At 39.7% G+C, this 27834-nt stretch overlaps 4 protein-coding genes and 1 non-coding gene across 9 annotated transcripts; all 5 read left to right on the top strand.

Moving 5' to 3' along the window:
- Positions 1–129: 129 nt before the first annotated feature.
- On the top strand, positions 130–6287 carry dmc1 (DNA meiotic recombinase 1). Of its 4 annotated transcripts, none has more exons than XM_040135466.1 (14): positions 130–225; positions 880–993; positions 1349–1393; positions 2320–2466; positions 2609–2691; positions 3316–3368; positions 3481–3522; positions 3621–3693; positions 3975–4066; positions 4238–4311; positions 4555–4669; positions 4891–4951; positions 5078–5194; positions 5987–6196. In XM_040135466.1, the coding sequence occupies exons 2-14, from the start codon at positions 937–939 to the stop codon at positions 6054–6056; spliced, it is 1029 nt and encodes a 342-aa protein (XP_039991400.1). In that variant the 5' UTR covers positions 130–225; positions 880–936; the 3' UTR covers positions 6057–6196. The 4 variants fall into 4 exon arrangements, with proteins under 4 accessions (XP_039991400.1, XP_039991399.1, XP_039991401.1 ...); XM_040135465.1 differs by lacking the exon at positions 130–225 and adding an exon at positions 6260–6287 and having other exon boundaries at positions 651–993; positions 5987–6065; XM_040135467.1 differs by lacking the exon at positions 130–225 and having other exon boundaries at positions 651–993; positions 2624–2691.
- A 130-nt stretch (positions 6288–6417) lies between these two features.
- Positions 6418–14160, top strand: gspt1 (G1 to S phase transition 1). The gene is made up of 9 exons (XM_040135485.1): positions 6418–6850; positions 7144–7188; positions 9120–9386; positions 9485–9518; positions 9722–9799; positions 10225–10405; positions 11141–11295; positions 11647–11787; positions 12717–14160. Exons 1-9 carry the CDS (start codon positions 6655–6657, stop codon positions 12865–12867), a joined length of 1248 nt encoding a protein of 415 aa, XP_039991419.1. The 5' UTR covers positions 6418–6654; the 3' UTR covers positions 12868–14160.
- A 3558-nt stretch (positions 14161–17718) lies between these two features.
- Positions 17719–21520, top strand: rsl1d1 (ribosomal L1 domain containing 1). Of its 2 annotated transcripts, none has more exons than XM_040135830.1 (9): positions 17719–17850; positions 18118–18257; positions 18373–18511; positions 18785–18933; positions 19680–19781; positions 20189–20282; positions 20772–20903; positions 20983–21162; positions 21290–21520. In XM_040135830.1, exons 1-9 carry the CDS (start codon positions 17812–17814, stop codon positions 21410–21412), a joined length of 1098 nt encoding a protein of 365 aa, XP_039991764.1. In that variant the 5' UTR covers positions 17719–17811; the 3' UTR covers positions 21413–21520. The 2 variants fall into 2 exon arrangements, with proteins under 2 accessions (XP_039991764.1, XP_039991765.1); XM_040135831.1 differs by lacking the exon at positions 17719–17850 and adding an exon at positions 17867–17920.
- On the top strand, positions 19913–20043 carry LOC120794897. Its single transcript, XR_005708178.1, has one exon. It is a non-coding gene; the product is annotated as a small nucleolar RNA SNORA55 (small nucleolar RNA).
- Positions 21521–23707: 2187 nt separating the features above from the next.
- LOC120794614 (transmembrane protein 238-like) lies at positions 23708–25315 on the top strand. The gene has a single exon (XM_040135832.1). The coding sequence runs from the start codon at positions 23996–23998 to the stop codon at positions 24452–24454; it is 459 nt and encodes a 152-aa protein (XP_039991766.1). The 5' UTR covers positions 23708–23995; the 3' UTR covers positions 24455–25315.
- Positions 25316–27834: the final 2519 nt, after the last annotated feature.

The following is a 27834-nucleotide window of genomic DNA, read 5'->3' as shown; positions in this document are numbered from 1 at the left end:
GGAAAAGCACAGGTGTCTCTAGTAACATCAATGATTGCGATGACCTGAGAGCTGGAGCCCAGCACCTAAATGTAATGCGGCACTAGTTATTGTCGTTACTTACACCTGCGCTTTTCCTGCCCGGCGTGTCAACATGTCTGCAGTGAAAAACGTCCGTCGTTGTTGTGACGTTGAAGTTTTTATCATTGTGTCATTTATACCATTACGCTCAGCCCACAAATTAATGTAAATCATATTCATATATATGAGTCCAGAAAATAATATCTCTTAACATATATATTTTTAAAATGCCATCGGCCAAGGTTGGCTTGACTGCCCTTTCTCAGCTCTTGGTTCTGAGGGTTTTAATGGGAACATGTTGCGTTTCGCTCAGAGCAGTAACTCATTGGTATTTCTGAAAATTCAACCTTGCTGTAAATCACTTTATGGGGCTGTTCGTGTTCTTTAAGGCCACCCGGTGCTACATTGCCGCCGGCCGTTGAACGTAACAATTATTAACAAGTGGTTCAGACCAAATGCTCCTTCAACATGTAAATGTGTAATTTCCAGCTGTACTTGAATACGTCTACAGTCAGGAATTCCCGCCAGTTGCCACAAGAAAGTTGCTTCAAGACCCAAAGAACAGCAGGCTTTTTTTTTTTTTTTTTTAACTTAAAACGGTATTTCTTTTTCTGCCGGCAACTTATATTATTATCTTCATTTGCTAGTTCACATGAAGGAATAGCTCATTAGTAAATTTTAATAGTTTGGCTGGCAGTCTTGTTTATTTGGTTAGTTGTCGAAAGAGGAACAGAACCGTGTGCTAGCAGTTAATTTAGCCAACTAAGAGAGATAAGCTAGTTGTGCTGACCTTAGCTAAATATCCTTTCTGATTGACAGTAACCGAACTGCCAAAATACATTTTAACTTCAGCCTTTAACCCACACTACACTGAAAATGAAATCTGCAGAGGATCAGGTTGTTGAAGATGATACTGGTTTCCAGGATGAGGAGGTGAGATATAGTAGGCTAATCTTTTCATTTAACTGATATTTGCTAACTAGCAGTGGCCTTCCCCAACTAGAAAATCCCCCACAGCTCTAAAAAGTTTAAATGAGTTGCTGTCAGCGTTGATTACGAGCCTGTCTTAAACAACTGAAATCCAGTCCAAATATAATTTACCTATAACATACATTAATATTCACCATGCAATGTATAGAAAAAGTGTGACAGCCTATTGATTTTTTTAAATAATTTCCATTACGTTATGCTACAGCTCCCTGTCAAGTAAAAGCCACATTCTTTTCTTGGTTAGTCAAGTTTACTCCTCAGCAGTCATCTCACATAGTTTTTGTTTTTCTCTGAACAGGAGTCCTTCTTCCAACATATTGACCTCCTACAGAAACATGGGATTGTGAGTCAACAGCAGGGCTGAAACATACTCATCAGATCAAAAGTCATTGGTCTGTGTGAGCAGTGGTGGAAAGTAACTAAGCACATTTACTCAAGTATTGTACTTGAGTACAATTTTGCGGTACTTGTACTTTATTTGAGTATTTCCGTTTTATGCTACTATATACTTCCACTCCACTACATTTCAGAGGGAAATATTGTACTTCCTACTCCAATACATTTATTTCTTAGCTTTAGTTACAAGTTACATTTAAGAGCACTGATTTTACACAATGGATAATATAACAGGCTTTTGAAATACAACACATTCTTAAAGATTAAACCAGAGGTTTCCAACCTTTTGGTTTCTTACAAACAGTGTGTAGTCGGGATCACATATCAGATGTCTATGACTTGATAACAGCTCCACTGAATAGTAATTTTTCCCTCTAAACTACTCATATGGTTTCATTTCAATAAATGTTCAAATGATCCAATATCTCAGAAAAATACATTAGAGAAAAAGTCCAAAAACTGAAAACAGATTTGTGTATCAGAACTTTGTTTTTTTTTCTCTCCTCCCCCATTAATCATCTCACGACCTCTCAGATTTATCTGGTGTCAATGTATGTAAAACTTTATATAAAGTAGTTCAAAATAGCTCCAACTCCAGCAGTGATAACAGTAACATGCTGCTTACACAGTGATGCTTCAGTATCAATAATCTAATGATGTCATATACAATAATATATCACTCAGGGTCCAAACCAGTACTTTAACTTTTAATCTGTACTTTTACTTAAGTAGGATTTTTCATGCAGGTCTTTTAATCGTGAAGGAGTAATTTTACATTGCTGTATTGGTACTTTTACTTAAGTAAGGGATCTGAATACTTCTTCCACCTCTCTATGTGAGCATCTCTCTGTCCTTCCCCACCTGTGATCGCAGAACATGGCAGACATCAAAAAGCTGAAGTCAGTGGGAATCTGCACTGTGAAGGGGATCCAGATGACTACACGCAAGAGTCTGTGCAACATAAAAGGCCTGTCAGAAGCGAAAGTGGACAAAATCAAGGAAGCTGCAGGGAAATTGCTGGTAAAATGGGATTTTCTACTGTGAATTATTCAACCTGTTATACTTACTCCTTGTGGCCTAGGACTGAATTAGTTGAGAAATAAGATTGCCAAAATTACCTACAGAACATTTTATATGTTACATAATTGTCTTTACACTATAGAATGTTGGTTTCCAGACAGCCTTTGAGTACAGTGTGAAGAGGAAGCAGGTGTTTCACATCACAACCGGGAGCCAGGAGTTTGAGTTAAGATTTTCTCTTAATGTTGAGAACATGTAGATGGTAGGATTTACACTACTGAACATAGTACAACAGTTTGTATCTTGTGCATTCACATTTACGTATAACATTTGTACAAAATGGGTTATATAGTGATTTTATGCAGTACTTTCTGGGAGGTTTGTTTTTTTAATATTATGATATATCTTAAACACGTCTCAATGTGGTCCTAAAGGCTGCATTATGGTTAACTGAATTTTCTTAATCTGCTCAATTTCTCTGGTAAAGCAAAATTAACAATGAACACCTCAATTTGCTAGGTTGTTCAATCCATATTACTAATGTTTTTTTGTTTTCTTAGAGTACCAATAATTATACCCAAAATATTGTCACAGTATCGATATCAAGGAGAAAATTATTTGACTTTACCAGTACACTGACATTTAAAAATATTGTTTGGAAGTCCAGTTTTACTGTAACAGCTATCTGGTGGGTCTAATGGTAAAGTGACCAGCAAACATTGAGATTTACCAACAGAAACTGTGGCTGGGTGTATAAAAAAGAAAAGTTAGTTTTTCTTATTGTGAATCTGTTTAAATAATCCTAAATTATAGCACATCTGTTAAAACATATATCTTTTATCTTTGCAGTAAACTTTTGGGTGGAGGTATAGAGAGTATGGCTATCACAGAAGCATTTGGAGGTGAGAAGATGTATTTTTATAGTAAAATATACTGAGTATGATTAGACTGATGAAATATCACTCAGTTTTGCAGCATTTGGTTAAAAACTCCCTACATTGTTTCATCATACAGAGTTCCGCACAGGGAAAACACAGCTGTCTCACACACTTTGTGGTGAGTATGGAACCTTCTTAAATTGTCTGCTCCAAATAAAAAATAAACTATACAAATCAAATAAATTGCACAAAGCAGACTGTGGTGTGTTTGTCCAGTCACTGCTCAGCTGCCAGGCGAGGACTGCTACTCAGGCGGGAAGGTCATCTTCATTGACACAGAGAACACCTTGTATCCTCACAATAATGGGAAGAACCATACGACATTTGATTGTGTATGATGCTTTCATTGCAAATGTACTTAATTTTAGACAAACCATACTATTATTTGTAAATATGTTTTATATTTCTGGCTTTCGTGAGAACTAGTTCAGAAAATGTGTTAAGGAGACATATTTCTTCAGTGGGTACCAGAAAGAAAACTGTACTATCACTTTTCATATATACACAAGTGTGTTTTCTACCTGTTACTCTATCTGACATTATCCTTGACTTGTACCTGTCTGGTGTCAGTCGTCCAGACAGACTGAGAGACATTGCTGACAGGTTTAATGTGGACCACGATGCTATGCTGGACAATGTGCTTTACGCCAGGGCCTATACAAGTGAGAACCGACAGTACACTTAATTTAGACTACAAAACATGGATTGTGTGCCTTTTGACATTTGTGGTGTTTAAAAGCAGGGCAATTTGTATCGAAACACTATCTCTCGGTGAGGTTATAATATTTTGCTGTATTAAACTCTTGTCTGTTAACTTTGTGGTCCCTCTTCAGGTGAACACCAGATGGAGCTGTTGGACTTTGTTGCAGCCAAATTTCATGAGGAAGGAGGAGTGTTCAAACTGTTGGTGAGTAAAAGAAAAAACTCTAAAAATATGTTATCACATATTCATAATTCCTTTGGTTTTATTTCCCCCTCAACTTTAGTCATTCTCTAAGTGCAGTGGTTGGAGATTTAAAATGAACATTTTTTATGTTGTATTTTCAAGGGAATGTAAGTGTTAAACATCAAGCATAAATTCTAAAAGTAGGATTCCTTCCCGGCTTTCAGCCTTTGAGTCTCCTTCTTGTCGCCTCCTCCCTGTTGCCAGATCATCGACTCCATCATGGCTTTGTTCAGAGTAGACTTTTCTGGTCGAGGAGAGCTGGCTGAGCGGCAGCAGAAACTAGCCCAGATGCTCTCTAGGCTGCAGAAGATCTCTGAAGGTCTGAACCAAGAGAATGCTGTATATACGTAAAAACCACAAACATCAGCCAGATAGCTTATCTATATATATATCCATATAAAGGGACTGTCTGCGAGGTGCATGCATGGTGGGCTCAAATATGAATACAGTATAAAAGTAATGTTCCTTATGATGATGATTATTTTAGGATTCTACCCATGCATGATCTATCTTAATGGCTTTCATTTATGTTTACCTTAGAGTACAATGTAGCTGTGTTCGTCACCAACCAAATGACAGCTGATCCTGGAGCAGGATTGACGTAAGAGATGGCAAAGTCTCTCATTCTGTATGAGTTGGACAAGTTTTGCACTAGAATATGCTATCATGATTGCACCAAAATTGTTCAAAGATTTGATGAGAACATTCTATTTCTTCCTTGTTTAAGGTTTCAAGCTGATCCCAAGAAGCCAATTGGTGGGCACATCCTGGCCCACGCCTCTACCACACGGATCAGTTTGAGGAAGGGACGTGGAGAGATGAGAATTGCCAAGATATTTGACAGGTAGTTGAGTTCAAGATTCAGTGTAATTGTGAGATAGTGCGATAACTCATTAAAATGTTTTATCGTTGTTTTCCTAAAATTCAAGGAAGGTTGAGTTGACTTTTATCACTCAATTTGATTAATGTTATGTAACTTATTTTTCAATTCAGTAAATCTTAATAACACTATTTAATATCTAAATTAATCATACAGCTATTAGTTTTCTATCTTAAAGATTTCTTAAATACTTGAGAATGTCAGGTGCAAAAGACAGCTGCAGTTTTACTTCCTGGTACCATGTGGTAATTGAAGTGATTTTCCACATCAAAATGGATGTTGTGGTATCAGAGAAGGTCTTATGCCTATCATGTTATTTTCATTTAGTCAAATCGCCCAGGTCACGGCCTGAAAGGGTGCTGACCATGGTTTAACATTATTTTTTGTGTGTCTTAACGCAATATTCTTCACCTCATCAACAACATAAGCCTACACATAGAAATAACGTATGAATATGTATCTTAAAACACCACTTTGGTGAGAGGAAATGATATATTGGTGAGCATGCAGTGTGACTGGCTTACAGTACATGGATTTTATAATAACTGGCAAAAGAAGCTGTGTGAAATGTATGACTTGTCAGAAAAAAATAAAAAACAAAAACATGAAACATGTGACCTCAGATTTTAGTGCCCCAAACTTGGACTTTTGAATAATGAAAACATTTGGGACTGAAGTTGAACTGCAGGCTTTGTGACTTCACTAAAGCTCTCAGACACATTTTCTCTGCTCTTTTATCTCTGTGATTTCCTCTAGTCCCGACATGCCTGAGAATGAGGCAACATTTGCCATCTCTGCTGGAGGAGTTACTGATGCCAAAGAGTGAAAAAGGAAAGTAAGAGACACAGGTGTTAGCACAGTTCCCTGTTCCAATCAGTTTAAAGTTATGTAAAGTATTTATAACAATGTTATGTATGGAGTTTTTAATCCTTATATAACTTCTCACAGTTACGCTGGCAATCTTGTACTATGATGCTGTGGTATTTATTCTATTTATTGGCTTTGTGTTTGTGTGTGTCTGTGTTTCAGAGATGTTTATATAAACAAACAAAAGAACTGAAAAAACTTTGTCATGTTTTTTTTATAGTTTTATCCAGATGAGAGAGAGATTGCTCAATTTACCTGCAGAGACAAAGAGAAATGTAAAGTTGGTATTGAACATGAAGGTAACGTTACAATAAGCAGAAGTCCGGTGCTGGCCTCTAGAGGTGGTTGCAGGACGTGCAACGGCTGTACACCACTTATCGTCGGCTACGGGATATATGTGCTTGCCAAAGCAAGGTTTAACAAAGCAATGGGGACTTCACCAAACGTGCTGCTAAGAGTCTAAAACACACCAGCAACTAAACGCGTTTTAACGGAACCACAAAAATCATACGCCTTTTGCGGTAGTGGAAAGCTTGTCAACTCTGGAGAAAGGAGCGATGGACCCGAGAGACACAGCCCCAGATTCGTGGGAACTGGAGGAGGATGTCGAGGCCCTGGCTACGGCGGCGGGGCTCCCGACCGCCTTCGCTGCCCTCAACGTCAACGCCAAGCCGTTTGTCCCCAACGTTAACGCCCCGGTTTTTGTACCGAGCTTCCTTCAAACCAGCGCCGTGGAATTGCCGGCTTCAGACGGTAAGTGAATGCCAGACAGCTGGCTGGAAGTTAGCTTAACTTGCTAGCTTGCGTGCTAATCCAGCTAAGTTAGCCTTCCTGACTGCAACTCGCCGTGCTCACTCCAGCCGGTGCCATAGTTATCGCATTTCCACTAACTAGTCAACAAGTCGGCCTGAGTGTCAGCCATGTGTTGTAATAATGCAATAGCTGATTTATAACAGCAACATTCGCAAGAAAACGTAAAACGTGACCACCCATGTCTAATAAATATTTATGAAAGTTTTGACATGCTTTGTGTTCTCTCCTCAAAGGTGCCCCTGATTCAGTTGCCAGCATGGAGGTGGCAGAAACAGCCGGTATGCATTCACAGTATACTCCAGGCACTGCATGTTTCAGGTTATTAAATTACAAATCTGGCCTACAGGCAGGTTTTTACCACATGGCAGTGTGGTTATAGGCTCAAGTGTGCAAATTTAACTGCAGTTGGATTCGAAATGTAAGGCCAAACCTCATGCAGACTAGGAAAGCTTGGAGGCTCACTTTTGATTCTCTACTTGTGTAACTTAGTGATTTAGATTGCTGGCATTGGTAAACCCATGTGCCGATGCCTATGTAAAATATGATGCAACCTCACTTGTCCATGCCCAAAATAGACATCCCATCGGCACACACTGTGATATGTGACAAGCGCTACATGTACAAGGCCCTGGCCTGCTGTGTGTCAGAGCAATTTGAATGTATCTGGGTATTCCAGAAAAATACATTCCCTTTGTGCTGACTAGTTTTAATTTGCCAGTCAGGTTCATTCACATTTTTGGCCTGCCACGGGATTCTGTGTGCCTCTACTCAAGTTACAGAGAACTGGTGGTGTTCTTGTTTTTTAAAAGAGAGGCTGAGCACTGTAGCTATAGAAGAGAGAGTGACATAGGACGACAAAACTACTTGATGAGATATAGTGTATACAAGAGACAGACAGTGAGTATGGTATGGAAAAATCCTCCCTTTTCACAATTCCCGCACACGCATTCATGGTAATATTTGTTCTAATACTTACCCCTTCAAATTTCTCTGGAAATGTGTGAAAGACAAATTATAATTACAGCATGATGAGGCTGTTGACAAAATCTGGGCACAAATGGCTTTCTGAGTTGCCAGTAGCAATTCCTCACAGGCTGATTATAAACAACAAGGCATGAGAAGAAAATAGGCATTGTACATGACTGCTGGGCTGCATAATTTCTTAGTCACAGAAATGGGAGGCTTATTTGCGTGTTGCCATGGAAAGATGCTCCTTCTGCAGGGCTCAGCAGATTTCAGTGTACTCTTGTTACCCTTTTTTTTTTGTATACATCTGCTCAGCAGAACATTGTGGACAGGAGAACAGGACTAGGAAATAACACACAATGAAGCCTTGCAACTCTTTTTAGATTATTTTTGAGGGTAAATTAATTTAAAGAAAATGTGCTATTATATGGCAGACACGCACAAATATATATAAATATATATGTGTGTGTGTGTGTGTGTGTGTGTGTGTGTGTGTGTATATATATATATATATATATATATATTTATATGTAGATATATATGTAGATATTTATACACACATGTATTTATTTATTATATATATATATATATAATGTAATTTTTTGCAGCCATGCTAGAACACAATCACAAGTTGAGTTGGGCAGCTGTTTTTACAACAAAAATATTTCTGTTAGTCTGGCAGATTAGATAGTGAAGTTACAGTTTATTTCAATTAAACCACAGAAATCATAATGTCAGATATTCGTTTTCTTGACCCTTACGCTGGAGAGGGAAGATTTACAGAGGGTTCCCTACAATCAACATCAATTACTATAAAATTAAATGACACATCTAGACCTGCATAATACACAATAATTACCAAAAATAACACACAAAAGAAACGTGTAAGATAAAGCATGTGAATGATAATGGTGCAGGAGATACAAATTAATGAGTTAACTTGACTCAGTGCAATTCTGTGTTTGAAGTTAGAATTGTTTATGCACATTTTTAAAGTGCATGAGAGGATCTCATTCCAAAGTTTTGTGCAAATGTGGTAAATATATTAAACTGGCAGAAATATCACAGCTTGAATAAAGTCCAGGAATCAGTCAACATTCACTCTTGGTCTGTCTGCAAGTTGTCATTCCAGCCAAAAAGTATGTTCTGTTCTTCCTCCCTCCAAGCTGTGAGTTGTCTGTGGTATCCAAACATAACAGAGAAATAACAAGTCTGTAGGTTTAGTAAATGTGTATGGTTCTAGCTCCAGTGGAGAATGGAGGCACAGAGGCAGAAATGACCACAGAGGAAGAGACATGGGAGCAGAAGGAGGAGCCAGGGGGAGGTGGAGGAGGCGGAAGACAGGAAGACCTGGGGGCAGGAGGAGCGTGTGAAGAAGGTGCTGCGAGGAAGGAGAATGAGGAGATGATGGAAGAGGAAGAGGAAGAGATACCCATACCCAAAGTGGCTCTCGCAACGCCAGATGCCCCCAAGAAAGAACATGTTAACGTGGTCTTCATCGGTCACGTAGGTGCGTCTCGTGTATGTGTTTGTGTATTATTTTATCTGGGGAAGATTATAGAAAGTTTTATTCATCGTAAATGATTTCTTCTTGTTTTCATGTGTCAGATGCCGGAAAATCGACTATCGGAGGTCAGATCATGTGAGTAATCAATTTTTTATGTTTTGTTGGCTGATCATATTGCTGAGGGGCTCCACAATGTTGTTTCTTGCGCAGCAGTATTTTTCAGTTTAAGCTTCACTTTCACTTTGGCTCAGATAATGCCACAGATAAAATAAATATCGTCACTTACATGGCCGCCTGTTTTGCCAAATTTCCTTTTTTTTGTGTGTTCTCGTTGCAAGGTACTTAACTGGAATGGTGGACAAGCGAACCCTGGAGAAATATGAAAGAGAAGCTAAAGAAAAGAACAGGGAGACATGGTGAGAAAGGCTTGTGTTGTGTCTGAGATTAGGACTTGTATGACAGAAAATGATTTGTTCTACATAATTGTTGTGTTTTCTTTCATGGAGCTGGATTTTGTTTTAGCTTTATTTTCTTGTGTCTAAAAACAACATGCCTGTCATTTTTGTTCTTAATATATATGAATGAATTCCAACACACTGCTTTAAATATGTTGATGAAGCCTCCCGAGGCTCTAAATTTGAACTAGCATATTTTATTATTTCGCATTTTTTTCCAAGTCATTCAGCAGCTAATCACTGTGAAATTAGATGAGAACTATTCAAGCAAATGTGGAAAAGTTTGGTTGTGATTACAAGAAGTTTGTTTGCCACACATGTATAGTAATTTTAAGTCCTCATAATACAGTTTTGTAAAACATAATAAATAAACATGGTTGCTACAGGTACCTGTCGTGGGCTCTGGACACAAACCAGGAGGAGAGAGACAAGGGGAAAACAGTGGAAGTTGGGAGAGCTTACTTTGAGACTGAGAAAAAACATTTCACCATCCTTGATGCCCCTGGACACAAGAGCTTTGTCCCCAACATGATTGGTGGGGCATCACAAGCTGACCTGGCAGTCCTGGTGAGATGCACGTGGACATAGAGCCAACCATTAAACTTAGTTGCCCTAAAACTCAGACACAGATATTTATCAAAACCTGGTACACAGGGATGAGGACTCAAGTGCACAACTTTGGAGACAGTTTAGTAGTATGATCAAAAAGTATTTACTCAGAAAAAAGGGTTCAATACACAGAAAGGCAGTCAGTCAGGCAAACAGTCCAAAAAGGGCGAGGCAGAGGCAAGGTCAAAAACACGAGCAGAGATCAAGAAAACCAGGGACACAAAACAGTAGGAAAATGCTGGAACCCTTGACATTGGGGACAAAGACAAAGTGGAACAGGCAGCTGCGAGCACACTAAATAGACAAAGGAGGCAGGCATAATATGACACAGGTGAAACACACCAGGGCGGGGCAGACAATCTGAGGCGGGAAACAAATGAGGGCAGGAAGTGGGGATCTGAAATGAGAGGAGAGGTGAGTAACAAAATCAAATAGGAAGTAAAGCAACAAATGTGAAACAGAAAAACATGACCTAAGACGCTTGAGGAGACATGACAAGATTCTTGTAAGGCAAATATTTTTCATATCCAATGTGTAAATGATTCCACTTATGAGACATTTTCAACACAAGCAGAAGTATATACAAACCATTTTTATTGTATATTTTATAAAAAACCTCACAGGATTTCTTCTTCTAAATGTTTGTCACTAAACGGTGGAACTACTTCTGCCTGCCTTATTGGTTTGAATCAGGTGATTTCTGCGAGAAAGGGGGAGTTTGAGACCGGCTTTGAGAAGGGTGGACAGACACGGGAACATGCCATGCTGGCTAAAACAGCAGGAGTCAAGCATCTCATTGTCCTGATTAACAAGATGGATGACCCCACTGTCAACTGGAGCCTAGAAAGGTGAACAGTCTGGATGAAAATAGAATTGTGTTTATTTTGGCCATAAGACTGTCTCAGTGGTAGTTCCAAATTAAACAGAAATTGATTTGAGAAACCTTTGATACCTATTTTCCTCGCACTGCAATAGTCAAATTTAAAGATAACATCAGATTGGTGGCAACACTGTTTATCTGTGACTTTGTTTTGAAAATATGAGAATTGGTATTAAAATCTCACCCTCTGCCTTTTAAATGACTGATATCCTGCAAGATGTTGTCCTGCTGATTCATTCATTTGTTTGCAACAAATCAGCAATGTTATTTATTTGTTTTTTTAAGTAAATAATGTAATCTTTTTGTTAACTTCCCACAGGTATGAGGAGTGTAAGGAGAAGCTGGTGCCATTTCTGAAGAAGGTTGGCTTCAACCCCAAGAAGGACATCCACTTTATGCCTTGCTCTGGACTCACGGGTGCCAACCTCAAGGACCCTGTACCTGAATGCCTCTGGTACACGTAAGTCAGCTCTGTGAATGCTTTTCAGTGGTAGTACAGTATGTAGTACAGTATAGTCAGGTTAAATGGGTCACGTGGCAAATTTTAGATGCAGTATTGTATGTACCTTAATCCTCCTCAGTTGCTGTGTACCACTTGCTGAATATTTTTATCTGATAAGCCAAGCCACTCCATTTACCTGAGCAGTGGTGCTTTGTTTAATGTTTACAAAGTGTGTAACTACTGTTTACAGGAATTTTTAGTCATGTTAAAACCCAGGACATGATGAGATAGACTAAGGTACAGTTCATGTCATACAGTTGTGAAGTTAGCATTTAAGTATGGTATGTGTTCTAAAACCAAATCAAATTGGTATGAAGAGGGCCTTTTTTTCAAAAATGAAAGGCATTTGCTCAGAGGACAGAGACTAGCGCAATTCATACATAAATATTCATGAAACACTTTTTAGTGATGTTTTTTTTTTTTTTAACCAACTCATTGTGGAGTGGGGGGCAATGCTTGTTGACATATACTAATAACGAGTTCATTGGGGTTAATGAAAAGAAACTTGGTAAATTGTGCACATTATGGTTTATTCATAAATAAGACTGTCTTTATGTTGTACACATTTAACACTTTGCTGGTGAACACAGGTTACTGGTCTTATGGAAAAGGATTGAGCAGATCTGTCCTTTTTTTAATTATTTATGAGGGTTTTTATGTTTTAGTTTGGTGCTTTATTTTGTACGGAGTCTGGAGTTTTTCATTATGCTGGCTGCAACATTTTCTGCTGCCTCAGACTTTATACCCACCTTTGGTTTGAATAAAAATTCTGTTTAAAAAAAATCTGCCAGAGTCCAAATCACCCGTGGTCAACCAGGAGACACGGTAGCTGCACTCATTATATATTTTTGACAACAGGCAATCTTATATTTTTTTTTCTTTACCAGGGGTTTGCCATTTATTGCCCACCTGGACAGTTTGCCAAACTTCACCAGATCTAGTGATGGACCAGTCAGACTACCTATTGTAGACAAGTACAAGGTGAGCCGCTGGAGGTCTGGAACTTGTCTTCTCCGCTGCACTGTCCATAGCATATGAGTGGGCGTAAAATTTCTACTGGTGTTTCTTTGCCAAAATCTTCTTTGCTCCCTCTCCAGTTTGTAATTTTCCTTCCTCTTGGGTTATTTTCCAAGAGCACACAAACATGGCTACAAACATGACTACACGCACGCGCACACACACACTGCAGCCTCTACATAGTCATTCCTCTTTAGGTTAATTCAGCCATGATCATTAAGTTGTATTTACAGTGCCAGTAGAAGTGACTCATTTTTTGCAATTTATTGGTAATGCCTGTAACAACACTAATGCATTTTGAATTAACATAGCGAATAAGAGAATGATAAGGTAGTAATAATTCAAAATAAAGGTAAAATGCTAATTGAATGATTTCCGAATTTACTCTAATAATGAATGCAACTTTTCTCCAAACACTGTTTTGACAGCCAATGTATTTTCATGACTGCATTTTATAGCAATTGTTTGTCATTTTAGGAAATGCCTATTCGCTTTCCTCCTGAGAGTTAGATGAGAAAATCGATACGACTCTCTTGTTTGTAGGCTAAGTATGAAGCCATAGACAGCAGCTGGCTATCTTAGCATAAAAACTAGAAGCAAGGGGGAACAACTGTCCTAAGTTAACAAAATCCACCTACCAGCACATCTAAAGCTCACTAACTAACATGCTGTATTTCATTTGTTTAATCCATGCAAAAAACAAAGTTTAAAAAGACACAATGTGCTTTTAGGAGGGGATATGTGCTGGGCTGTTTCTTAGGTGTGCACAGTGACTTCCTCAAGCCTCTCCTGGTTGCCAGGCAATCTTACAGTGATGACAAGAACTTACTGTGGTATTCATTTTCTCAGCTGTCAAAGTAAAAAAGCCCATTTCTCAAAATGTGACAGGACTGTGACTTTTCTGCAGAGACTTGTAGTGGATTCTCTTCCAAATTTCTGTGTTTTTAGACCTATGTAGTAGGCCATCATTCTTGAAATTGTGAGGGAGTTTTCTGAGCCAGGATGTATTCAATGACTTTCAATTTTCTGGAGTTCCAAGCGCAAATATACTCAGTGGGTCCAAGGTGCTTAATTGAGAAAACTTTCGTAACCACTCAAATAAATGTAACAAAGATCAATTTAAAAGTCCGAGGACACTAATACATAAAATAGTATGATGCAGCAACGATTAAAAATTATGTTCACAAGTTCATCAATATATTATCAGCAAATTCATTTTCTGTATATACATAAGACCACCTAATATAATTTTTTTCACTGAAGAAAAGCTTGACATAAAATAGAAGAAGGCAAGGATTCTTGTCCTTGTTGCAGCTGTGTTTTATTTAGTTTTACATAAAGAATGCCCATCACAAGTTACTGAAGCTGAGGTGATGGTTGATTTGAATTTCTCTGATTTTTGTCTGTGTGTGTGTGTGTGTCTGTGTGTGTGTGTGTGTGTGTGTGTGTGTGTGTGTGTGTGTGTGTGTGTGTTGCAGCACACAGTGGAGGTACTGAGCCTGCTAAGCGATGATGTAGAGACAGATGATGCAGGTCCTGGGGAAAATCTGAAGTTGAGGCTGAAGGGCATTGAGGAAGAAGAAATCCTGCCTGGTTTTATCCTCTGTAGCCCTGACAACCTCTGCCACTCCGGTCGCACCTTTGACGCACAGGTAAAGATCAGATGAGCAAAGTCACTGCATGCCGGTTTTCTTATCGTACATCTGACTTTCATAATCATTAGTTGTTGGGTTGAGGTTGCGGGTTCACGCAGCTAAAGGCTTGAATAATTCTCATTCATTCCATTTGTTGCCAACAGATACAGTAAAGTCAACTAAAAATTCTCCTGTATTCAATCTACTGCCACCCCACTGCTGCTGTCCAAAAATGCTTGTATCTTTTTGCAGGTTGGCATAGCAACAGCCACAAATGGTTAGAGTTCGGGTCTGTCAAAGCAGGGTCTTTGTGGGCAGGAGGGCTGTGCAAATCGATCCATTTCAAGGCTGGACATTTATACACAGCGACCGTAGCAGGCAGTCAGTCGGCAGCCTGTTTGATGCAGAGCATTAGTGTGATTTGATTTACTGTCTCGTATTAGAACCAGTGTGCAGAAGCCAGTTGGCACAAAGACCAGGAACGAGGAACCTTGCTCTTCTTAATTGATTTATCAAAGACACATTTTACTGGCATGTGGTTCTTAGGAAATTTTAATTTTGGAGCAGTATGTTCAAATATGGATATTGATTAATACTTTTTCTTATAGCCTGCACTGTGAAAACTATACTTAGGAGTATGTCAAATAAACTGATTGTGACTTCTGATATTAAAATTCTTTTTGCATGTTGCCCAATTGCTCCTTTCATTTCAGATTGTCATCATTGAGCACAAATCAATCATTTGTCCTGGTTACAATGCGGTCCTTCACATCCACACCTGCATTGAAGAAGTGCAAATCACAGTAAGTTAATGCTTTACTTTCCAAGCTGCTGCTGAAACATTTATTTATAGTTTGTAGCGTAGCCAGTGGTCTTTGATCGCCTCCTGGCCTGACTGGAGTGTGGTTAAATTCTTTAAATCCTGACCGCAGGCCTTAATCTGTCTGGTGGACAAGAAAACGGGAGAGAAAAGCAAAACAAGACCACGCTTTGTTAAGCAGGACCAGGTGTGTATCGCCAGGCTCCGGGCAGCAGGAATCATCTGCTTAGAGACCTTCAAAGACTTCCCTCAGATGGGACGATTCACACTGCGAGACGAAGGTAAGGACACTGTGGGTGTTTGTTAGACTGTTTGAATGTGTTTATCTAAAGTATTTATGAAGAACCTCTCAAAGAATTTTCACAGTTGGTTTGTAAGGAAACAAAGGATGTAAATGTTCCAGCAGAGATACTGCAATAGATGTGCGTTTCTTACTTATTTTTCACCTAGTGCTGACATAATGAAATGCACAGAAGTCTTGTATCACAATTTCATCCCTCTGTTCTCTTCATACACTACTCCTCCAGGCAAAACTATCGCCATTGGCAAAGTGCTGAAGCTGGTGCCAGAAAAAGACTAAATCCAACAGTGGCAGTATGCATGGAGTTATTCCACTCGTTACCAGAGGAGAAATGCTGCTAGAGTTGACCCAAACAGCTACTCTCTCTTTACACACAACTATGCTGAAGAGAAGACATGACATCAAGGAGTGAAGAAAGAGAATTAAAATTTCGTGAAATTAAGAAAACAAGACTGAATCAGTTTTTATGATGAACAATATGAAAGGAGAGACCAAGTCCAGTGTGTCAGCTTTCTCATATTGAGAGCTCAGCTATGCCACTAATGTAGCTACACGTGCCCCTTCTGTACTCCCACGGCTAACCGCACTGTCGGCTGGCCACGCCATTTGTTTTTAGAATGGAGATGGATGCAGTGATACTGAGTTTGGGGAAGAAAAACCAAAACTGATTGATTTCATATCCTGGAAAAGAGCAGAGTTAGCCTGTAATTGTAATTTGCGAAGTACATCTCCCTTTTTAAGAATGGGATTAATAATCCAGTGGACATTTTATTTGGTTTTAAGGATTGCTGTACCAAAATTTTTTAGTTTGGTCTCTCTCCAAATGAGATGGTTTTAATTGAATTAAGCTCACATACTACTCTGATGAACCAAGGATGAACACACTCACAAACACACACAGCTGTTACATAATCTAAACTGAAAATAAATGATCAAGCTGCAAAGGAAGGGTGTACTTGTTTTCTTTTCAGTAAGTATTCATTATACCAAATCCTGACATTTTCCTTTTGAATAGTAATAGTTCCAAAAATATCAATACGATTATGGTTCTCTGATTTATTCACATTAATTATGGGTACAACTGGATATATGCCGACTTTTTCAACTGTCGGAAGTTTGTCTAAACTGCATTTTTTTTTTTTTAAATCCCTTTTTGGCTACCCTACACCTGTAATTGACTTTAATATTTTTTTCAGTGCAGAGACTTTCATACTAAGATGGAAATATATCTGTACCATCATGACTTAAAACTGACAAATTTTCAAGTTTTAATATAATCTTTAAAGTCACATAACAAATCCAGTGAAATTGGGGATGAGTTATTCTGCATTCATCTATTTAAAATGTACCGTACAGAATCAACAAGCGACATTTGTACACCCAGTTTTAATGATTAATTTTGCATATTACATAATTTTTTATTGGAGTCCAAAAATTAACAATGTAAATAAAAGTAAAAATAAATGCATCAGTTTTCTGGTTGATTGTTACAAAAATTATATTTGTTTCCAATATCTCAAAATTTGGAGAAATATAGATATGTTGGATATATATTGTGTAAAATTCTGAGGTGTACTGTAATCCTATTGGTAATACAGGATATATCTGGTAATAGCCATGCTCCCTTCCACGATGTCCGCTTGGTTTTAACTTATTTTGTTCGAGAGACGTAAATCTGGTCGACTCCTGGGTGGCTTTCAGTATGTCCGCGTTGGACGCTTAGTTAGGACTCGACACGGGGCTTTCAGGTAAAGGTGAGCACAAAGGGAGCGTGCTTTCATCGTCAAAATCCATCAGAAGGTCCCTCTTCCTGTCCTCATTATCGTGTTGGTAATTTAACGTTCAGCTGACAAGCTAGCTTGTAGCAGGCTGGTTAGCTAAACTTGGTTTAGGTTATCAAACATTGCATTTCTTCCAAAAAAATAACCCTGTATTAGACTTGTTTCTTTATCGTGCTTTTCTCTCAAACGCCAGTCATTTAAGGTTGGCATTTCGTAGTTTTTTTTTTTTTTTTTAAATCTTCAGTTAAAGCAACTCTTACTCAAAACTTTTGGGACCTCGAAACAAAACTTATGCAATGGCCACCATCTTGCCCAGCTCCATCGACAGTTTCCTAATGTTCAGGACAAATAAAGTTTGTTTTGTATCGTGTTACGTAGCGCATGCCCATTGCGCACGCGTGGCTGTGATTCACACGTGAAGCAGGCAGCATGGCTGATAAAATAGAAGTTGTGTTAGACCGGAGTCAGGTAAATAACTGCCTTTTTTTGTTGCAGCGCGTTTAAACTCTTTATAAATAGCATGTCGGTAAATAGAAGTGTACGTGACTATGATCAATTATATTGTTATGAAGCAACAACAACCATAAGCTAGATAGCATTAGCTGACTTGTTTGCCTGGTGACTGGTTTAGCCGCAAAGCTAATTCCCAGTGGCCCAGTAAGAGTAGAGTGAAACTGGACTTTGTTTGTGGGTTTGTGTCGTCTTTTGTAAATCTGGAATTAATGTCTCTGTCAGGTGAAAAAGGCCGTTCAGGCTCTCCAGGCTTTCTTGAAAACCAAGTCCACCCGTGACTCTCTGTTCCTGGACGAGACTCAGCCGATTAGCCTGCTCTTCACCCTCTGGAAGATCCCCAAAAAGGCACAGACCATCCGCATGTGAGTCCCACCTACAGAAACGCAAACCTGCCTACATACCTGACCTGTAGCTCTTGTGTAGCAGTTATTTTTTTCACATCATCACTGATAACGACGCTGCATTCTCTGCCCTCAGTCCATTGCCCCATGGCCAGCGGCCTGACACAGACGAGGTCTGCCTCTTCACCAAAGATGAGCCCAACATGACCTCAGAGCAGACCCAGAGGTTTTATAAGAAACTACTGGAGGAAAATGGTGTCAAAAACATTTCTGAGGTACATACCAGTCAGAGTCCTCATGGAAAACTGACAGCTGCTGATTTGATCGTTCTGCGTGAATAGCAGCAGAGAAGTAAACGCATTTCTCCGCATGAAATGTACAGTGGAGTAAAATAGATATTATACACATTCATGATAGCAAAGTTTGTCAACGCCTAAGTCTTAAAAACCACATCTAGTGTTTTGCCAGCCAACAAGGTTTTCTGGTCTGCATTTAAACATCCTGTTAATGTCGAACACAGTTATTATCTGCCTCTGTATCTCTGGCAGATCATCCCCTACAAGGTCCTGAAGACAGAGTACAAACCGTATGAAGCCAAGCGCAGACTGCTAGGGAACTTTGACATGTTTCTCTCAGATGACCGCATCCGCCGCCTGCTGCCATCCCATCTCGGAAAACATTTCTACCAAAGGAAGAAGTAAGAATTATCCTACTGTGTTGTCATAATACCAGAGATTTGCTGGAGCCGTGATGTCTGTTGGGCGTGGATCCCTGTCAGCTCCATAAGAAATAATCAGTTTCCTATTTTGTTTCTAAGTGTAGGGTGGATTGTGTGATACTATAACATCAATTATTTTCTACTGTTTGCATTTAGCTTTGACTGCTGCAGTACAGTGAAAATAAAGAGGAAATGCCAACCAAGTGCTGCAAGAGCAAATAAATAAATAAATAAAACGACCAATGTTGTTAAAATTTGGGTTTCAGGGGTGAATCAGAAAATTTTTAGTCTCCGTCAGTTGAAAATGTCTTTGACATGGCTCACACAGGTACACGTGTTAGATTAGAAATACAGAACAAATTACATAGACAGGTGAAGTTGCTGAGCAAAGTTCTGTGGAAAGCCAATTGTCGATATCCACTAATAGAAAATAAGTGACAGTAAAACTTTGTTCTGCAAATTGAGCGCTTGATGACTGATAAATGATGGAAAAGATTATTATAATCACCCCTCAGTTAGATAAAAGGAGCAATAAAATTTAAAAAAAAAGTTTAGAGTGAATTCCAGCTTACCATGCTGGCAGGTTTTCACACATTTTGTACCAAACTGAGTTATTTCTACAAATCTGGACATGTATGTACTTAAATTGTTTTGTTTGTATGTCTGTATTGGGGTGTTCTGCAGCTACAGTTGCTATATTCTCACCCTGTTTATGTCTGTACCAGGGAGCCACTGTGTGTGAACCTGCAGAGCAAACATCTGGCCAGAGACATCAAGAGTGTCATCCAGGGCACCAGCCTGAAGGTTACCAACAAGGGCTGCTGCTGGTGAGATTTTTTTTTTTTTTTCCCCCCTCAGCTTTAGGTGAACATTTAAATCTCAGTGTTGCGTCCGAAAGGCAGGCAAACAAAGATTTGAGTTTTGTAAAATGTTTAAATATGTTTCAGTGGAATTGATAGCACCTCACAACAACCCTGTCGATTCTGTTCAGTGGTTGATACGGGTCACGCTGGTGCCATAGAGACTCAATGTAAATCCAGATGGACCTCCTCTTCCTGTGGAGCCTGTCTCTACAACTTTGATACACAATATTTAATGTCCAGCTCACGTCAGATACGAAAATACCTGGATGTCACTACTCGTATTGATCTAATTACAAGTACTGTCCACAGTGTGAGTTTGAAATTTCACATTTTAACCCTGTATTATCTTGCAATATGGTCCCATGTTGTAGTATGGCTCATGTTGCCCACTCCAGCATGACTGCAGATGAGGTGACAGAAAACATTGAGGCTGCTGTCCAAACACTGGTGGCCAAATTACGTATGGTGAGTCTATTAACCCCTGAAAATTGTCTTGTGTTTTCATCAGGGTTGATTCAGCCAGTTGGACAAATTCAATTCAGTATCAGTAATGAATTGAATTCTGTAGCAGTGCAACTCCCTGCAAAACTTCCCTAAATTTCCTTTTCCAGTTCCATACATCCTAGAATTGATCATTCAGAGTTCGTCAAGATATGTCGGTTCCTCACACCTAGTAAGGAATAGGCTCTGTCTGTGCCAGCTCATTAACCAGTATCATATTATCCCCCACATGTATTATATTTATATGTGTGTGTGTGTGTGTGTGTGTGTGTGTGTGTGTGTGTGTGTGTGTGTGTATATATATATATATATATATATATATATATATATATATATATATATATATATATATATATATTTATATTTCATATACATGTAGTAGAACTAATAACCAAGCATTAATTTGGCTTTAAGCTCGTTTCGACTTAATTATTCTGTTATTGCTATTTGCAGAAAGGACCAGTGTTGAAGCTCATCCATTTAAAAAGTCAAACGTCAGTGGCCCTGCCCATCTACAACTCAGACCTCAGCCACCTCAGTGTGATGGCGCAGGCAGATAAGAATGCTCAGACTCCCAAGGAAAAGGTGAGAGCAGTGTCTCGTGTAAGGTCCAGATTTATTGAAATAAGTAAAATAACCAGCTTGTGTGTTTTGTGAATTTCAGGAAGGAGCAGCCAAAAAGAAGAAAAAGACAAAGGACACAAAACAAACAGATACCACTGCAGACGGGAAGGGAGAGGAGAAGGTGATTAAAAAGAAGGCAGAGGAGGAGGAAGAAGAAGAGGAGGACGAAATCCCACAGCTGGTTCCCATAGAAACACAAAGCAAAAAGCCTAAACTGGAGGTCAGTACTGCTCACATCTAAGTTCAACCCCTTTTAACGTTTTAACTGAAAGTTTGGGAAAATGTAGGTAGTTCTGTTTCTTTTAATTCGGTGGATTGCAGACACTCATTTCCTCTGTTTCTTGTAGAAGCCATTGAAAAAGAAGCAGCTGAAGAAAGCACCCAAACCTGCTGCAGCAAAGAAAGGAACAAAAGCACAGAGGGGCAAGATGGAGTCCAGAGTAAAAAGAAAAGTGCCTAAAGTGAAATGAGTCTCAGTAGAGCATCTTTTGTACATTACCCTCTAAACATGGACATTTGAAACAGTAATCAGGACCAGGTTGTTAAGAGAGTGGTCAATATATTTAGTCTGTTTGTCTTTTTTTTTTTTTTTTTCTTTTCTTCAATTAAGCATATTATAAACTTTTTTATCTGAAATCATCTTTGGCTATGTTGTGTTTTCTAAACATTTTGTAACAAGGGTCCTCTTTTCACAGAAGGTATTCTAATTCGTCATAGCAGGAAAGGTGCAGGTGGAACTAATATTGTTAGTGCTGTCTCTGTGTAACAGTGAACCATCACACATGGTGACAGGGCCCTGAAACTAGACAAGAGAAGATAACTAGACAACAAGAAGTATTAAACTTGTCCTCTGTTTGACCACCTATTCTTTTAGGAAAGTTCCAGCAGTCAGACATTCTTATCATACTGATTCAAGCAATTCAAATGTCAAAGCAACATCCCAGCATACTTTAGATGCTCCAAGATGGGAGTGAACACATCATGACTTTGGAGGATGAGTCACAGATGATGTATACATTAATCAATTTTGATAATCGAGTAATTGCGTAAGTCATTTATCAAGTAGAAGTACCAGATATTTGCTGGGCCCAGCCTCAGAAATTCGAGGATTCGGTGCTCATCTTTTTTGTAATTATTAACGGCTCCGGTCCGCAGCCGTTATTTGACAGGCAGAATATTAGTATGCAGCTATCTTCATAATTGAGTAATCTTTGCAGATATTTTTTTTCAAGAGAAAAATACCATTAAAAAGTCTCTGGTTGTAGCTTCTCAAATGTGAACGATTTTCTGCTTTTCTCTATTTTATTTGACTGTAGGTTGGGGTTTCGGACTGATGGTTGAACAACACCAGACATTTAAAGACGTCACCTTTGGTTCTAAGACATTGTAATGACCTTTGTTTTTTTTTGTTTTTTTTAAATCAACTTTTTTTCTATTTTTTTTTAAAAGTTTCATAGCCCAATAATTAAGAAAATAATCTGTGTAATAATTGATAATAGTTGTTTTGGTTGGACGAAACAACGTGATGATGTCACCCTTAGCTCTCCAAATTTGTCATGAGCCTTTTTGCACTATTTGTCACTGCTATTTATGGATTAAGTGGTTAGTTGATTTATCAAAAAAACTAACTGACGGAATATTTGATTATGAAAATGACTGTTTTGCAGCCTTCTTTCACCTTGAGATCACAGCATTAATATTAGCCTCTGTACTGCATGCTTGTTATACAGATAGTAAACATGATCTGTTTATACACCTTTTGTGTGCTTTAACATCGGAAATGCATTAGCCTTGAGAAATGTTTGCTCATGCTAGATTCAGCCATCAGAGCTTTGCATGTTTATCTGCCAGCTGTGTCAGATGACAGGGCTATTGTTAATGGGGTTATACTCGGGCTTGTGCAGCTGCTGCCTGCTACTTGTAGGAAATTCTATGTGGGCAAAATTACATCTGAATGTTCTCTGTACAAAAAATTGCAAAATATATACACGAGCTGATCTCTGACATCAGAATTTCAATTTTCCTTCATTTGTAAATAAAGTATGCTGGAGGTATAGTGTAACGAGCTGATCACTAAGTGGCCAGCCAATCAGTGGTGACGATATTGTTGTCAACAGGTGGGCTGGGTCTGCCTATTCATCCGAGCCCTCCCTCTGCTGTGTGGGTGTGGTGGGCCATCTGGAATTACAGTGTGTTCACGGGTTACTGGGCAGGAGAATAAGAGATGCATCATGCAGACACTTTCGTTGATCGTACAGGTGACTATAGCCCCTTCATGTGACTTTTGGGAGGTGGCTGCATTCACAACAGATTTCAACAGGGACTGGCCGATCGAAGAGCACAGCTCAAGACCGAAATAAAGAGGAAAGCCGGGGAAATGTCCAGTGGGATAAAGGCTCTCAGAGGAAGGAAACAAATTGGTAACAGGCACTGTTCTGTGAAGCAACCATGGAGGAAATTGGGGAAACTTCGTTTCCAGATGACTCTGGGACTCAAAGCCAGTGTCCAGACCCTCACTCAGGCTCTGCAGGAGCCCCAGGCTGGGCCTATCTCCACAAGCCCATGATAGTGATGTTGATGGGATCTCTGATGTCTGCCACAGGCGGAGTCCTCTTCCTGCTCCAGTCGTCGGGGGGGGCTGAAGCATCCCGCTCTGTAGCCTCGGCCTGCCTGTCCATAGGGCTGATGTTCGTAGTGATGGGGCTGGTGTGGATCCCTATATTGAAAGAGAAGAAGAGACGGAAACGGTATAGCCAGGGGGCTTGAACAGAAGATGGAAAAGACCGTATAATGTGAAAGTGGAAAGACTATTTTTGTCAGTGGTGATGCAACTGTTTCCCTCACAGAGTCACAAAGCTGGAATGGTTCTTGCTGTACACCACTTGTGTACATTGTACTTTGACCAGTGTCACAGCAGATTGTGTGTGTGATGTGTTTCTGTCAGTCAGTCAAGATTACACCTCACTGTCCTGCGGGTACATCAGCTGCCAGCGCCCGTTGCTTTAGACTCATTCCACATCTGGATTCTGCTTTGGAGGACCTCCGCTGCCACCATGTCGACGTGTGTACAGGTAGAGCCAGTCATGGAGACGAGGTATGGAGGAGTTGGCCGCTGCAAGTGCTCGTTCTGGTTCGCAGTGGCCCACGACATACTCGGTGTCTTCATCATGCTGGTGGGGGTGTTTGGAGGGCTGGTTATCCACGATTTGTTCATCTACGCTGGGGCCATCGTCATCTTCTTCAGCCTGATCTGGTGGGTGTTCTGGTACTCCGGGAACATCGACGTGCCACCGGAGGAGCTGGAGGACGACGTGGGCCTGAAGAGCCGTGGGCTCAGACGGGTTGTGAGGCGTATGTCCAGCCGTCTGTCTGGCGGGATCAGGAACCCTTTCAAAAAGAACGGCAGGTCCGTCAGAGAGAGCAACAACAGACCTCCACACACTGGAACAGATGTGTCGCTCTCCACTATATATGACAGCGCCATGGCCTCCTCATCCAAAGAACTTGTGTGAGAGACAGTGTCAACACGAACTAATCCATGACAGACTGCAAATGAGAGCAAGAGACACTGAACTTGCAGCTTTTTATTTGTTTCTTTTGCTCGTCTGTTTATTCTGTTGAAAGGAATTCCGTGTTTACTCTGCTAACATGCACTAGTAATGATTAGACAACATTGAAGTCTTGTCTAGATAAGATCCACATGTTCCTAACCTAGCTGATAAGAGGTAAACTTTGCACACTATAACACAGTGATACAAATGACACTGATTTAGAGACCAGAACTTTCTAATCTGTCACTGTTTTTGTTATCAGTCATGTTTGCTTGATTCACAGACTTTGAATAGAGGGAAAATTGTTACTTATTTATTTTATGTATAAAGGTACACTTAGAATTCATGATCTCTATTGTATCCTCTGTCTAACAGATAAAGTACAGTACAGTTTCAAAAATTCAGCTGTCTCTAACTTCCCTTCAAAAGCTCCTGGAGGTTTCATGTCTCACATTGTGATAATGCATTTGGAACGTATTTGGAAATTGGACTATAATTGGCTTTCACAAAATTTGGGATGTCACTTGTGCTGGAAGATGCACTTTCCAAACCGAGAAAAACGAATAAATCCTCCTCTTCTGCAAAGGAGTGTGAAAACAGTCTTTCAGTGACAATGTGTGCACACACACCAATCTGTATCCAAGAGAAGAAAGCTGAAGAAAAACGCGGATTTGATGAGAACACTCCTACAGCTTAGTAAGGACGTATACATGAGATGCTTGTGTTCAGATCGATAGTGACACCACCCCTTAAGCAACATTTGACTAGCCACCAGAAAAAGCTGCGAAACGGGGCATTTTCACCCTCATACAGAATTAACACTAATAAACAGCATCTGGTTTAAATGTGTAAGTCCTGAAATTATAATAAAGACAGGGGCAACCATGTAAAAAAGCACAACTGCTATGAAAATATCAGGTTACAGCCTCAAAGTGTCCAATAATTGTTTAGCAACTATTACAAAAAAAAAAGACATAAACTAAAAACTATTTTTCAGTGTCAAACCTGTAGTGTCTAATTAACACAGAATTGTCTGAATCACAGATAATCTTTAATTCTAGCTCCAGTCTGACAGTATCTTGTGTTTGTGATCCTCTAATAAAACAGCAACTGACAGAACACAAATGCATAGGCACAGACACTAAAACCTTAGATAAGATATGACCAGAGTGATCGGAGTTCAGACTTCTGCAGAATGAGAGGAACTTATCTCATCCCCACTGATCAAATCACCAGATACACAAAACTCAATGGCTTTGTCTGAATTAGGTGGAGAATTGTTCTTCTGGTTTTCATTTGATAGCCTGTCCTCGGCTGCTTCCTTTTCCCCCCACATCACCTCCGGGTAATACGGGTGCTTACAGATGGACGTGTGTACACAGCAACCAAAGATGTGGAAGAGACTAACCAGGAGGCTTAGACTTGCTTGCACCGTTTCTTCATCACTAAAGCCTTAAATACCATAGGATAAAATCTGGCGTTGACATATTTTGCTAACGCATCCTAGTTTCGTGTGTTGGCTTGCCAACCTTTGCGAATTAGCAGTAAACTCAAACTACCGCTAAGGATGATGGGACTAGAGGCAAAGCAAGGATCATTAATGGGATTGCATTTCATCTGGATCCTGATCCTGCCCCCAAAGTCCGTTTGACAAGCAAGTGTCATCCTGAAAAAAATACACCGATCAGCCACAACATTAAAACTGGTAACTGGTTTTGATGTTGTTGCTGAATGGTGTATATATACATCGTCTATATAAAGTATGTACAGTATATATGATATTTGATTTTTGACTTTAACCTAGGTGACAGCATTGTTATGGATATTCAGTCTAATATGCCAGCCACTGTATTAAAACTGGCTGTTGAACACAAATCAGGGAGCTCACATCAAAACTCCCACAGTGAAATTTTCCTTGAAATTTAACTGTGTTCCTAACGCTACAACAATGTCTCTATCCCCTTCCTTATTTTTTCCTTTTATTTATCCAGGGCTATGCTTGTACGTATGTATGTGTGCTCTCCCGGTGTGTTGGTTTAACCTCGCCGCACAGATTTCTCAGATGTTTCTCCAGCACAAACTGGGGCCCTGAGCACAGGGGTGAGAAAGTAAACTGAGAAGACGGTAGGCAAGACGGACGGTTGTCTGGGCGGCAAATGTGTTGTTAGGAGGCACAGAGCAAGATTAGTAAAGAAAGAGGGATAGGACCAAGGAACGAAAGGGAAAAAAGAGACATGGAGTAAGGGCACGGAGTGAAAAGAAAAAGTGGCACGCAGAACACCTTACACATTTATTGTTATAACTGGGTGAACAATTGAAATGTAGGTCCCGCAGGCCAAAACCTCCTTACTTCTTAAATCTAAAATGTTTGGGGTAGGAGCTGATTTAAGACTTGTTCTAAAGAATTTAAGAAGAAACAAGAGAAAACTACAAGACTTTGGTCAGCTGCCCACTTGTATCCTAGAACTTGTGGTAACGCCTGCACCTCTGACCTTTCCATCCCTGGAGTCTCTGTATATCATCGCAACCCTGCACTTTGCCACTTCCTTGGTTTGAACGTCATTCTTGCCCATGTTGCTAAGTCATCACTTACCGCCAGGATCCACCTCGCTCGTACATGGGATGAAGTTGTTACATATATCTGATATTCAAGAATACTACTCAGAGTTGAATGAATCAGAATGAAATTACAACCCAGAAAAAGTACATAAGTTTCTCAACGATTCAGCTCCCGCGGCTGGAAGACTCAGCCGTGGGAGAGTAGTATGCTGCAGCCTCCTACTGTGCTGGGTAGTATGAGGACAGCTGTTGTCTCCCTGTTACCGAATGCAGGTAAAGACAGTTCACAAATGGACAATTTCCATCCCCTCAGCTTGTTAAACGGTGATCATAAAGTGCTTGTGAAGATTCTTGTGATGCATCTTGAAAAAGTTATCTCTTCACTAATCCATTTAGATCAAGTGGGTTTTATTACTGGATGCCACGCCGCTTGTAATATGAGAAGAGTTTTTCATGTAATGTCAGAGGCTGCATCTCTCCAACGCCCAGCTGATAGAGTGGTCTTACCGGTTTCACATCCTAGCAAAGTTTGGTTGTGGTCCAGTATGCATACAATGGATTAAGTCCCTCTACCCTAACCTAGTTGCATGCGTCAAAACTAATGGTTTAACATCTCCTCCCTTCCAGCTCTGCAGATCCACCAGAAACGGATGCTCAGCCCCACCAGTTACTTTTACATTAGCACTTGAGCCCTTTGCCTGTGCTATCAGGGCTAACCAAAACATTATGAAGTTAACCTTTATATGGATGATATCTTATTGGAATTATCCAGCCTAGATCAT

This window comes from Xiphias gladius, chromosome 9 (genome assembly GCF_016859285.1).
Source record: "Xiphias gladius isolate SHS-SW01 ecotype Sanya breed wild chromosome 9, ASM1685928v1, whole genome shotgun sequence".
Taxonomy (NCBI): domain Eukaryota; kingdom Metazoa; phylum Chordata; class Actinopteri; order Istiophoriformes; family Xiphiidae; genus Xiphias; species Xiphias gladius.
This window is presented reverse-complemented; position numbering and strand designations above follow the sequence as displayed.